Here is an 11,298-nt window from a genome sequence, read left to right as displayed (position 1 = left end):
CTGAACTTAAGTAATTTGAATAGAAAATTAAATTTCAATAAAAAAGAAATTCTCTAATTTACTTTTGTAGGATTTATCACCAGCTTACCAATAAAGTACAATTTTTATTTTTATGCAAGTAAATTGGTCTTTATTATGTATTGAATATTGAATGTAAACTACGTAAGTTTTAACTTAGAATAAACGCTATATGATACTTAACCAAATTAATTTGTACCTGAAACGTTGGGTCCAAGTCATCCTACTTTTTTAAAATTCCTTTTCTCCTCCAAGGGGAATAAAAGCAGGCAGAGTCCCCAGTTGTGGACGTCGGTGGAGGCCCGAGGATCGTATTCCCTCTTTTTCTTCGTTCTCATCAGGCTCTTCCTTCTCTACGTTATCTTTGGGCAATATTGCTTCCACTAAACCTTTCTGACACCCAAAGTACCGTGAGCTGGTGGGCAAATCATCCTTTTGGGCCGGCTCTTTTGTTAACTCTGGGATGCCGATGCCAACCGGGTTGTTTCCCGATTTTGACCGCAACTTGACTGATCGCTTTGATGCCGGCTTTTTGCAGAACACGCACCTGGGCAACTCGCACTTGCCCTTGCGCTCCAGCTCTGGGCAGGCGAATTCGTGACGTTTGTTGCACTTGAAAAAGCAATAGAATTAATAGGTCGCCGAGACTTGTGAGTTAACCAACATACCTCGGCAGCTAGAGGACAGTAGCCGCGCACAAAATCAATACAGATCTCGGCCTTACGGCTGAGCTTCTTGTGCAGGTACGGACAATCCTCTCGGACGCAAACGCCGCGCAAATAGTACCGACAAACGGGCATCTTCTCCAGGGTAACATTATGGGAGAGAAGGCAGTCAGGCTTCGTGCATTCGCCGCGTAGGAAGCTGTAAATAGAGAATTTCAAAAAGGTAACCGTATTGGGGACCTCGAACCTAGAACGCCATTGAAGGTTTAGCAGTCCTCGCCTGGCCTGGGACAAACCTGACACAGATGGCGACCTGCCGCTTGTCGTGCAGCTTGCGGCACTTTCCGCGACTGTGGGCGGCGCATTTGCCCAGTTTTTGGAAGATGGCACAAGGAACATTGGTTTTTACCAACGACTTGTTGAGCAGCGTCAGACTTCTCTGCTTGGCGGTGATTAGGTGAGCTCTCGACACGTGATTCGTGGTGCGTATGAAGACGTTCTGTGTCTTGGGTGAAGCCACATAGGTAAGGCCGCCGATATCGATGCGTCGCAGGATGCTACGGTTTACGCTTATCTGGGGAGAAGCTGGTGAAGGTGGAACTCTCGTTAAACGGCAGCCAGATGGATCTATGATAAACTTATTGCCGCTGACTAATAATGTTCTTCCAGATAAGGTATGCTTCAGGATCCTGGGGCTCGCGGATTTCGATACTCCTTCTGAATTGGCATCCAGCTTGGTTATCTTGTTCTTCGATATCTTTTTGTACATTACGCCGTGTATGCTGACCATGCTAAGCGATTTGTTGACCCCAAGTTTTATTACCTGTGGCTTAGAGCTGGAAGAATTTCAATTAACAATTATTTTTATATTTAGAAGAATTTTAGTCTGGTAATCAGCATACTTTAACCTTAAATTACTTTTGAATAAATTCGTACCTCAATTTTTTTCTTGGATCCAATTCATTTGTGCGTCTCAGTGCATACTGGCCGACAAATTCCCGCAGAGGACGACGCTTCTTGACCAGTGGTGTAAAGGTTAGCGATAAGGAACGCACTAGTTTGTACCTGGTGCGTTTAGCGGGAATAGGAGGCGGATGGGGTTTGGAAACCGCTGGTGTGGCCTTGACAGCTCCTTGGCGCACAATCTTCCGCTTGGAAATGCTTACCAATGGAGGCTGAACAACGGTAGACAAAGCGGGCAAAGGATGTGTAGCAGTGGGCTTAATCGGAGGAGCTCTGGATTTCACAGGAGCCTTGCGCACCAGACACGTGTTTGCCTTGCTAATGATCATGGCAGGCGGCGGAGAAGGAGTAGGCACAGCAGGAACCGATGGTATGGGAGCATTCTGTTCGTAATAAGAGGCGGAGACCTGTTGCATCAGAAGCTGTTTCTGCTGTTCCCGCTGAAACTGTTCGTATATGGCCTGCTGTCGTTGCAGGAAGTGTGGATTGATGTGGATTGCGGGATGAGACTGCGGTGGCGCTTGGAACGGCTGGAAAGGCATTTGGAACGGCAGCTGATGCGCAGTTTGACCTTGCAGTTGGAAATTGGGATTAATGTACACCTTGCGGGTCATGGAGGGCTGTCCTTCGTCGACGCTTAAATGGGGTAACATGTCGTCACTTCCTTATGCAAACCTATTGAATGACACTTTTCCTATTTTTGGTTATTTTTCAACTTTAACACTTAAACCCTATGCTTCTTTATACTCATTATTTGTTACGTGTGTTAGTGTTACCAGATTGTGAAACTGCGATTTCGGAAATAATTGAAAAAATACTAAACAATTTAAATCAATCAATAATTTCTTTTTATACCCATTAAGAACAGATTTTAAACATTTTGTATGGCTCCAGAATAATCGTCATGCTGTCGGCTGCGCTTTTTTTTATTTAAATAAATTTTATTAAATACCATACAATGGTCCCACTGAAAAACGTTTAAAGTTTATTGTGAATGGCAACATCATATGTTCCTCAAAACGTGGACTTAATTCGTCAAGAAATTTTTTAAACGTCAATTTTGAATTAAAATGGGAAAGGACCGTGGAAGAGGGCGGAGAAACCATCATTCCAGGCCATACAATAAAACCAACTGGCGTGGTCAAAAAAAGGATCGGACGCAAAACAATGGAGAGGGTCAACGCAACAGGTTAATTCATATATTATCTTATAACAGACTTTTATTAACCGGCTTTTTTTTGGGTAGAAATATACCACAACAGAAAACCACGCTGCGTGAAAACGAAGTAGGCATTACTGAGTTCACAAATCCGGATGCACCTGGTTTCACCGGTATTCTTAAGTCACGATTTTCCGATTTTCATGTAAACGAGATTGATAGGTCTGGAAAAGTTTTGGAATTGAATGATTTAAGCGTGCCAAAAGTGGCTATTGTGGGTTTGTATATGGTAAATTCATTGTAATGTTCTCAAAGTGCTCATGTATTCTATGATATTCCAGCTGTGGCTGAAAAAGAACTTGAAAATTGGAGGAAAGAACTGGAGGCAGTGATTGGCCCAGAAGTTTGGCAGGACATAGCCAATCTGGCTGAGGCCAAAAATGATCCTAAAATCGAGCAAAAAGTTGAAATTGATGTCACTACTCTAGACAAGGAGCAGCGAACGCAAGTCCATCAATTGATCAAGCAGCTGTACAAGGGTAAGTTACTGTCCACCACGATTGGACAGCAACAGTTTAAGCCAAAGGCACAAGAAGACTCATCTCTGGAGGAGAAGGGTTCTGCTAAGGATGATGTACCAGCCAAGGAAGATCCTCAAGTACCGGCGGATGAAAAGAAAACCATAAGGATACTTAAACCTAAACCAGGACGTGGTTAGTAGAATGGCTTTATTATAAGAAACCAACCTACTTAAATATTATTTAATAGGGGACAAACGCTGGAACTTTCCCGCGGACTATGTTACTTTCTTGGTGCACAAAACAAATCTGGTTACCAGTGATGTGGCCTCAACTTTAGCCTCGCGCCTAAAGTTAGTTAAACTCCAACCGTTTTTAAATACATATTCAAGCTCTGTAAAAGACCGGAACTTCAATTAATATATCATTATTTTTCAGCTTGCGACCCTCACAGGTGAACTACAGTGGCATTAAGGACAAGCGAGCCAAAACCACCCAGAATTTCTCCGTCAAACACCGTTCACCGGAGAACATCTTAAGTGCAGCTCGCTGCCTACGTAATGTCCAGATTGGCAACTTCGGATTCCAACCCAATACCCTTAAGTTGGGAGATCTACAGGGCAATCGCTTCCGGATAGCCCTGCGACACATTGCAAAGGAGAAACGAAGCGAGATCGAGGTAGCGCTGGAATCTTTGAAGGAACGAGGTTTCATAAACTATTACGGACTGCAGAGGTTCGGCAACAGCGCCAGCGTACCAACCTACGAAGTGGGTGTGGCCCTCCTAAAAAGTGATTATAAACTGGCCTGTGAATTGATTCTGAAGCCACGGGACTCTGATTTAGAATTCATGCGTCCGATTCGAGAGGAGTGGTGGAAAAATCGCGACTCACAGGCGGCATCTGCAAAAATCCACGGCGATAAGTTTATCGAAAAAAAGCTGCTGGATGGCTTAGCCAGATTTGGAGAGTCCGATTACTCCTCAGCCTTACGGCAGATTCCACGAAACATGCTTATGCTATATCCACATGCCTACCAGAGCCTCATTTTCAATAGGATTGCCTCTAGGAGAATCAAGAAATTTGGTTTGAAGCTAATTCCTGGGGATTTGATTTATGTAGAGCAGGAACAGATGGATGGGGTGGAGCAGGAATCACGGCAGCGGTCTGAGGATGAGCAAAAGGAAGGGGAGAATAACGATGATCTCCCTGAATCCGTAGGAGACGAGGAAACTATTGAAGAAGAGTCTGTTTTTAAACGGAAGGTACGCCCGCTTACTGCAGAGGACATTGCCAGCGGCAAATTTAAACTGTCCGATGTGGTTATTCCTCTACCAGGACACGACATCACTTATCCCAGCAACGAGTGCGGTGCCTGGTACGAGGAAATGCTAGCCGAAGTGGGTCTCTCATCGGATCAGCTCAAGCACAAGGAGAAGACTTATGCTTTGGCTGGCGCTTATCGAAAGATGATTATATCGTCTAGTGATCTGAAGTGGAAATTCCGACTGTACAATACGCCAGAAGACACTTTAATTGCCTCCGACTGGGAACTGCTAAAAAACATTCCGGTCACTCCAGAGCCGACAGAGGATGAGGGAAAATTTATGGCACTATTGCTAGAATTCTCCCTGCCCACGGCTGCCTATGCCACTATGTTCTTGCGCGAACTCTTGAAGCAGGACACATCTTCAGCTTTTCAAACGCAGCTGGAAAAGGAGGCAATGTCCAAGGAGGAAAAGCAAAAAGAGGCGGTATCTCAGCAAGAAGCCAAGGAGGTGCCTATAGAGGAAGTGCAGGAATCTAAGGAGGTGGAAATGCAAGAGGCTAAGGAGGTGGAGGTGTGAGCCAATTGAGATACAAAAAATCAATATGCTTGGGAAATCAATTTTACGCGCGCTTCGTATCCAACTTCAAACCAACCACAACAATAACAATGCGCACGTGAGGACGAGGGCTGTTCTCTCACATCCTGTGGCTCGCACCCTGTTTCTCTCTTTCGGTCTCTATCTCTCTCTGTCTGCCTGGGAGAGTCCTTTTGGTCCTGTCCCTTTGAATGCGATTTCATTCGTTCGGTGGCCAGCAACGCGAAAGCTCGATACCACGCGCTGCGCAGTTTCCCCAGCTCAAAAGTCCAAGTCGCACGGTTTTCCCCAGCGTTCTGAATGAAGTGTAATATCAAATTATTAATTCACAACAAATAACGAATATCTACGGTCTCCCGAAAAATACCGGGGATCGATTTAAATCATCCAGCGAAGAGATTTAAACCAAATAATAAGCAGGAATAGAGACAAGGTGAATTACCAGTTAAATGTAGCATTTACACGTTTTGGGCGCGTATTTTGAAAAGCCATTTTAATTAGGCGTAAGTATTATTCGAAATTGAGAAATTGTTTGTAATTAAATATAAAGCGGACAAAAACGTTGAACTTACTTCCACAAGAACTGTACAATATTTTATTTTGGCCCTGCCAGCTTATTGATTTTTGTTGTGAGCTTGTGCTGAAATCAATCGATAATACGGTGTTAATACCAAGAGCAGGAAGGTCCGGGAATGGGAAGGTGGCTGGTAGGAGTAGTTCATATAGTGACTTAGTGCGTCGTGGGTTCCAGGGGGGGATCTAGTCGGCTTGAGGGGGTTGTAGTGGCATCAGTCGTTAAGGGTGCACGACTCTCCTCGCTCGTTATGTTTTTGTTTCGGCCCACCGCTCTCCCCTTTGGGAGTCCTCAAATTAATAAACTAAATGCTTGTTTTGGCGTCGTCGTTCCTTCTCCCCGCCTGATGGGGGCTTCCCCCCGATCTGATCCAGACATGGATATTGGACATGTTATTGCTTGCGCGCGCACTCTTTGACTCTTTGACCAGTTACCAGCAGCTGCGTCATAGTAGGAGTTTTTTGGCGTGGCTGAATTCGATTTTCCTTCGCCTACTACCTGTCCCCCGCCCAACCCAAAGTATTTGGCCATACAGATAGCTTGCATTACTATGTATATTATCCCCGGAATTCTTGTTTATAATTTATCTTTCGAGATAAGTATTTGCATCGCCTGGATTTGAATTTTTGATGTTTTGTCTTTTGGAGGTATGATACATTGTGAAGTGTTAATTATTGTCTTAAGATTAAGGGGAATAGATAAAGACAATAATGGATTCTATTAATAAAATTATCCTATCAATTCAGTTTTTATATTTAATGACAAACTTAAACTTATTTTTTGAGTGAATTCCCAAGAATAGAAAAATATCACTGAGATGAATTCGATGGGTAAATTATTTAAACTAGTTTGGACTCACATGCACAAATTAGAAAGAGTTCTTGATTACTAATCAGAAATATGATCATTGATGTTTGTGACTTAATAATATCCTCCTAATCCGATTTCTCTATATAACTATATCGTCGATTTGCTCATCATTGAGGGCGCGCAGATTGCATTTACAAAGGTAGGCCAGAATTCTTTTCTCGGCCTTTATCCGGTTTGCTTCTCCCAATCCTTCAAGCAGGGCCTCTATCCTTTTCTCTGCTCTAACTGGAGCTGCGGCCTGGGCAGGAGCTGGAATTGTTGGAGGTGCTGCTGTGGCCGCCACGGCCAACTGCTCATCCATGGCCTCCTGCAGCGGATCCTCTTCATCGTTGACTTCCTCTATGGATTTCAGGGAATTCCTTCTCACTTCCCCCGGATTTCTGTGATTAATTGGTTGGTGATGATGCTGCAGAAAATGCAAATGGGGAAGAAGACTCCAATCGGAGCCAGTGCCTCCGGATTTTTCTTTAGCCAACTCTCGACGCTGCTTGGCCACCAGATGATTCCACCGACTGACACAGGAGCTAACTAATTGAACATATTTGAGTATTAATTTGAGAATCTTTATATAGAAGCACCAAGTTTTGTACCTTCTGTATTTAGGGAAGTTGAGATGCTTCGCCAGATTTCCGAGTTCCTTTTTTTATGAGCTTCATAGGGCGTGCTCCTTAGTTCCCGCTCATAAAGCTTGGGATTGGCTCTCACCAATTCTATAAGTCGCGTGTCGAACTCCGACATTTCAATATTTTCAAAATAAAAACAAATGAAAATAGGTAAACAAATGGTGGCTAGCGGATGAGTATGACCGTCACTCCACCTCGTAAATATACTGCAATAAAAGCAGGGTTGTTTGACCCTCTAACTCACCACACCTGGGGTGGTGAGGTGGAAATTGGAGATTCAAATATGACCACTCCACCAACTGGCGGCATTTATTGATTTATTTATTGATTTTATCGTTTTACAGGCGCTGCATGTCGCAGAGATGGCCGCCGAAAATTATCACCTCAAGTGGGACTCGCACCTGTCCTATCTGAACTCTTCCATTGCCACGCTTTACAAGTAAGTAATATTTTAATAAACCTCTTGATTTGGATTTGAATTTCAGTTTGTTGAAACTAGAATATTTTACAGTTTTATTTACATTTCATTTTATACTATACAAAAACTACAATGCAAATGTATAGAAAATGTTTTATAGCAGCCATTTAAATACAGCTTATTTTAACAATCACAAATAATAAATAATAAATGTTTCCTAATATATAAATATTAACCCTTAATATTTTACTTTTCATTCAGAAACGAGAAGTTTGCCGATGTGGTTCTGTACAGCTCCTACAATAGCAGCGGAATCCCTTCGGATATACCCACAGTGGGAATCTCGGCCCATAAGTTCATCCTTAGTGCTTCATCTCAGTTTTTCGCCACAATGTTCGAAACGGCACCTATAACTAACCCTAACGGAGTACTCTATGTGGTTCTCCCGCCGGAGCTAAGCCACCGGGCTATCCAGATCCTCGTTCAGTACATGTACAGCGGTGAGGCTACCGTGTCCAACGACATACTAAACGAGGTCTTGCGCGGCGGAGAGATCCTCAAGATCCGCGGTTTGTGTCGCACCAGCTCTTCCAATGGTGGTGGCTCTAGCTCCGTTGTGACCACATCACACCATCCACATCCGCTTGGCGGGCATCTGCATCCGCGGGAAACGAGTGCCATGTACATATCAAATGGCACCCGTTCTGCCTTGCCACCTCCGCCGCCGCCGTCAACCATGTCGGCCCAAATTCAGGGAGATCTCTATGCCAGCAAGCCGGGAGGATCCACACGATTTCCACTTGACCACCATCACCTGTCGTCACATCACAGCCACCTTAACCACCACCCTCAGCAGCAACAATTCCGCGGCCTTGGGGTATCTGTGATGCCGAAGGATTCTCCCGTGATCATCAAATCCCCCAAGTTGGCCGCCCACACAGGACTACTTACCGTTGCTAGTAGCAGCAAACTTGGAATTTCAGTTAACAAAGAGGTGGCCATTGATCCGGAGGAGAAGTGCTGCTATGCAGCACCCGGGCAGGTGGAACCTCAATCTCATCCACCACCACCAACCTCAACGACAACGACCGGCGTCGGCGGGGGAGGAGGAGTAACTGGTGCCCCACCATCCCAGCCCATTTCAATTTGCACAGAGGTCGGTTGTAGCAGTTGCCCCATGGCTGCCGGACCAAGTGCTGATCAAGCAGACAGTACGCTGCGAAGGACAGAGTACGAGGAGCAGGCTCTTCGCGAGCGGAACGAGGTAGGACTGGTCTTTGAACGACGCCTTAGGAGGGAGAGCGCCTGTGAAAGATGTGAGTTGTTAATCACTTTTAAAACATGACTTATATAAAAAGTATTCATTTCCTAATCTCTTTTAGCTCATGACTACTATGAAGCACCCCACTTTGAGCACGTTGTGGCATCCCGCTTGGCTGTCACACCACCGTCACAGCAGCAGGCATCTCATCAGCCGACACTTCGACATCCGCACAACTTCCTTACCATCAAGCAAGAGCCGAACGACTGGAGCAACAACCCACCAAATGCCTCCAATGCGTCCAACAACAACAACATAGAGGAGGGGCCATTGGGTTCGCCCAAACAGCCACTGGACTTTAAGATGTCTGCCGTTAAGTTGGAGGTCAATAGAGATCGAGGAACACCATCCGAAGAAAATGAGGAGCATACTCTGCGCGACTACAACAACTTCAAGCAGGTGCTGATCTGCGAGATATGCCAGAAGTCCTTCGATGACACCAAGATGCTTGTACGTCATTTGGGTACACATGCTGGAGATCCGGCGGGCGGCACGGAGAGGAACCTACTGCCATCCAGTGCCAGTGGGAGTACTGCTACAGCTCCCAGTAATCTTGCCCTGCGAACAGTCAAAACCTATGTGCCAAAGAAACGACGCCGAGTTTCGGTTAGTGGTGATGATCTTAACTTATCAATTCAGAACTTCGAAATGTATCTAAACTTTTAAACAATTATTAATATTTTGTAGCAACAGGAGAACAATATGGATCACGATCACGTTACCCTGCTCTGCGATTTGTGCTCCACGTACGTATAGTTAGAAAAAATCATGAAAATAAGAGATATCTCATACATTTCCCTTTTCTACTAATAGATCCTTTGACACGCCCGCGGAGTGGGTACGCCATATGAACAGCCAGCACACGGAGATCGAGTTGGCCATGTTCAACAGCAAGAAGGATGGCGAGCAGAAGGGGTGTGTGTCCTAAGGGCTAGCAAAAGCACTCTGATGAACTCTGTTCATTTGCAGCCAGAAGCAACAGTCGGCGACCAGCAGCTCTTCCACAGTGTCCACCAGCCAAATACAGTCAAAGTATTCCAGCTCCAGCGCCACGCGATCAACGCAGTCGTCCCTCATTCTGCACAAGATGAGCAACATCGATGCAGTGGCATCTGCAGCCACATCCACATCTCCTAGAGCATCCACCTCACCGAATGCCTAAGGCCATCCATCCAAATCCCAACAGGGACCCATGGGTTAAGATACTAAAGCCGTCATAAAATCAAATGAATGAAATCAAGTCCATGGGCTCAACGGATACAGCCAGATCAAAACACTACTTTGTTCGATAAATTCAAGTCGTTCCAGTAATCAAAAGAGGGATGTTTATAATGCAACAGCAAGAACCGTGATCAAAATGCAAAAACTTTGCATATTTTATAGAGCAACAAACAAAATACAAAATCGGAAAAAAAAATTTAACGAAACTTTAAACGAAACATAGAATCGGAATCGTCAGGCAACGATGGAAAACAACAAAAGAAATTTGAAATCGAAAATGAAAAAAAGTTTAACTCGAGTGTGTAGAATTTTTTTAAGTGTACGTAATTAATTAGTTTTAGCTACTTACTCCCCATGTAATTATTGTAACAACAACGCGCAATTGATAAGCAAAGAGATGACTATACAAGTTAATCATTGGAAATGTACGAGTAAATTTGAATTTGAATCAGCGGACATGGTCAAAAGAAAAACCTTACTTAAATTAAACTCTCATTTTGATTTATTTTCCAAAGGATTAGAACGATAACATTCTATTTGTAGGACCAACAGTACGCGAGTAGAGCAGCGAATATAATATTCTTTATTACTTGCTCTTGCTTTATTTTTAAAATGTAATAACTGATAACTATTTTGTATGACGCTATCGCGGATTTATGATGTCAGCAACTCTGTTGTATATGTACTTGTACTTTTTAAATATTTTTGTAAGGATTCAACCGAAATTTCGAGAACTTTTTTGTATAATAGAATAAGTTTTATTTTAAAAGTCCGCCGATCGAAACTTTTTGTGAAAAGTTCATAAACTTAAATCTCTTAATGTATGTGTGTAGTAGTTGGAAGTTCAATTAAAAACAAATTCCCCCCAACCATGTAAAAATCTAATATATATACCAAATATATTTACAAACAGGCGTGATTATTAACAAACTAAGTAGATGTATAAACAAAGCAGGAAGAAAACTGTTTCTTCCCCCAAAACAAATCGCAAATGTAGCAAAACGTTTTAAATTTAAATAAACGACTACGATGAGAAATCGTTTTTAAACGCGATATCGAAGAGCACACAAAAACTAAGAGTCAT

At 43.6% G+C, this 11,298-nt stretch overlaps 4 protein-coding genes across 5 annotated transcripts; 2 read left to right on the top strand and 2 right to left on the bottom strand.

The window, feature by feature from the left end:
* Positions 1-108: 108 nt before the first annotated feature.
* LOC108109912 (zinc finger CCCH domain-containing protein 3) lies at positions 109-2,401 on the bottom strand. Its single transcript, XM_017218720.1, has 4 exons — positions 1,620-2,401; positions 980-1,519; positions 687-882; positions 109-630 (listed from the first exon to the last, which is right to left on the bottom strand). The coding sequence occupies exons 1-4, from the start codon at positions 2,297-2,299 to the stop codon at positions 250-252; spliced, it is 1,797 nt and encodes a 598-aa protein (XP_017074209.1). The 5' UTR covers positions 2,300-2,401; the 3' UTR covers positions 109-249.
* A 230-nt stretch (positions 2,402-2,631) lies between these two features.
* LOC108109875 (pseudouridylate synthase 7 homolog) lies at positions 2,632-5,770 on the top strand. Its single transcript, XM_017218670.1, has 5 exons — positions 2,632-2,835; positions 2,893-3,083; positions 3,147-3,518; positions 3,574-3,676; positions 3,762-5,770. Exons 1-5 carry the CDS (start codon positions 2,717-2,719, stop codon positions 5,167-5,169), a joined length of 2,193 nt encoding a protein of 730 aa, XP_017074159.1. The 5' UTR covers positions 2,632-2,716; the 3' UTR covers positions 5,170-5,770.
* On the top strand, positions 5,603-11,262 carry LOC108109876. 2 transcript variants are annotated; one of them, XM_017218672.2, is made up of 7 exons: positions 5,603-5,690; positions 7,599-7,693; positions 7,934-8,988; positions 9,055-9,599; positions 9,687-9,739; positions 9,807-9,908; positions 9,963-11,262. In XM_017218672.2, the coding sequence occupies exons 2-7, from the start codon at positions 7,617-7,619 to the stop codon at positions 10,153-10,155; spliced, it is 2,025 nt and encodes a 674-aa protein (XP_017074161.1). In that variant the 5' UTR covers positions 5,603-5,690; positions 7,599-7,616; the 3' UTR covers positions 10,156-11,262. The 2 variants fall into 2 exon arrangements, with proteins under 2 accessions (XP_017074161.1, XP_017074160.1); XM_017218671.2 differs by having other exon boundaries at positions 9,681-9,739.
* On the bottom strand, positions 6,298-7,447 carry LOC108109878 (transcription factor Adf-1). The gene is made up of 2 exons (XM_017218674.1): positions 7,222-7,447; positions 6,298-7,159 (listed from the first exon to the last, which is right to left on the bottom strand). The coding sequence occupies exons 1-2, from the start codon at positions 7,367-7,369 to the stop codon at positions 6,711-6,713; spliced, it is 597 nt and encodes a 198-aa protein (XP_017074163.1). The 5' UTR covers positions 7,370-7,447; the 3' UTR covers positions 6,298-6,710.
* Positions 11,263-11,298: the final 36 nt, after the last annotated feature.

Source organism: Drosophila eugracilis, unplaced genomic scaffold (assembly GCF_018153835.1).
Source record: "Drosophila eugracilis isolate 14026-0451.02 unplaced genomic scaffold, ASM1815383v1 contig_1104, whole genome shotgun sequence".
Taxonomy (NCBI): domain Eukaryota; kingdom Metazoa; phylum Arthropoda; class Insecta; order Diptera; family Drosophilidae; genus Drosophila; species Drosophila eugracilis.
The sequence above is the reverse complement of the archived record's forward strand: the minus strand, read 5'-3'. Positions and strand labels throughout refer to the sequence as shown.

What these genes read in the sequence shown, in the direction of transcription:
- LOC108109912 (XM_017218720.1), bottom strand. Translation starts at nt 2,299, where the DNA reads ATGTTACCCCATTTAAGCGTCGACGAAGGACAGCCCTCCATGACCCGC. An exon ending in GATCCAAGAAAAAAATTGAG is followed by an intron (nt 1,520 to 1,619) that starts GTACGAATTTAT and finishes AAATTCTTCCAG; the next exon opens with CTCTAAGCCACAGGTAATAA. An exon ending in CAGGTCGCCATCTGTGTCAG is followed by an intron (nt 883 to 979) that starts GTTTGTCCCAGG and finishes CTCTATTTACAG; the next exon opens with CTTCCTACGCGGCGAATGCA.
- LOC108109875 (XM_017218670.1), top strand. Translation starts at nt 2,717, where the DNA reads ATGGGAAAGGACCGTGGAAGAGGGCGGAGAAACCATCATTCCAGGCCA. An exon ending in GCCAAAAGTGGCTATTGTGG is followed by an intron (nt 3,084 to 3,146) that starts GTTTGTATATGG and finishes ATGATATTCCAG; the next exon opens with CTGTGGCTGAAAAAGAACTT. An exon ending in ACTTTAGCCTCGCGCCTAAA is followed by an intron (nt 3,677 to 3,761) that starts GTTAGTTAAACT and finishes ATTATTTTTCAG; the next exon opens with CTTGCGACCCTCACAGGTGA.
- LOC108109878 (XM_017218674.1), bottom strand. Translation starts at nt 7,369, where the DNA reads ATGTCGGAGTTCGACACGCGACTTATAGAATTGGTGAGAGCCAATCCC. An exon ending in AACTTCCCTAAATACAGAAG is followed by an intron (nt 7,160 to 7,221) that starts GTACAAAACTTG and finishes ATGTTCAATTAG; the next exon opens with TTAGCTCCTGTGTCAGTCGG.
- LOC108109876 (XM_017218671.2), top strand. Translation starts at nt 7,617, where the DNA reads ATGGCCGCCGAAAATTATCACCTCAAGTGGGACTCGCACCTGTCCTAT. An exon ending in TCCATTGCCACGCTTTACAA is followed by an intron (nt 7,694 to 7,933) that starts GTAAGTAATATT and finishes CTTTTCATTCAG; the next exon opens with AAACGAGAAGTTTGCCGATG. An exon ending in GGAGAGCGCCTGTGAAAGAT is followed by an intron (nt 8,989 to 9,054) that starts GTGAGTTGTTAA and finishes AATCTCTTTTAG; the next exon opens with CTCATGACTACTATGAAGCA.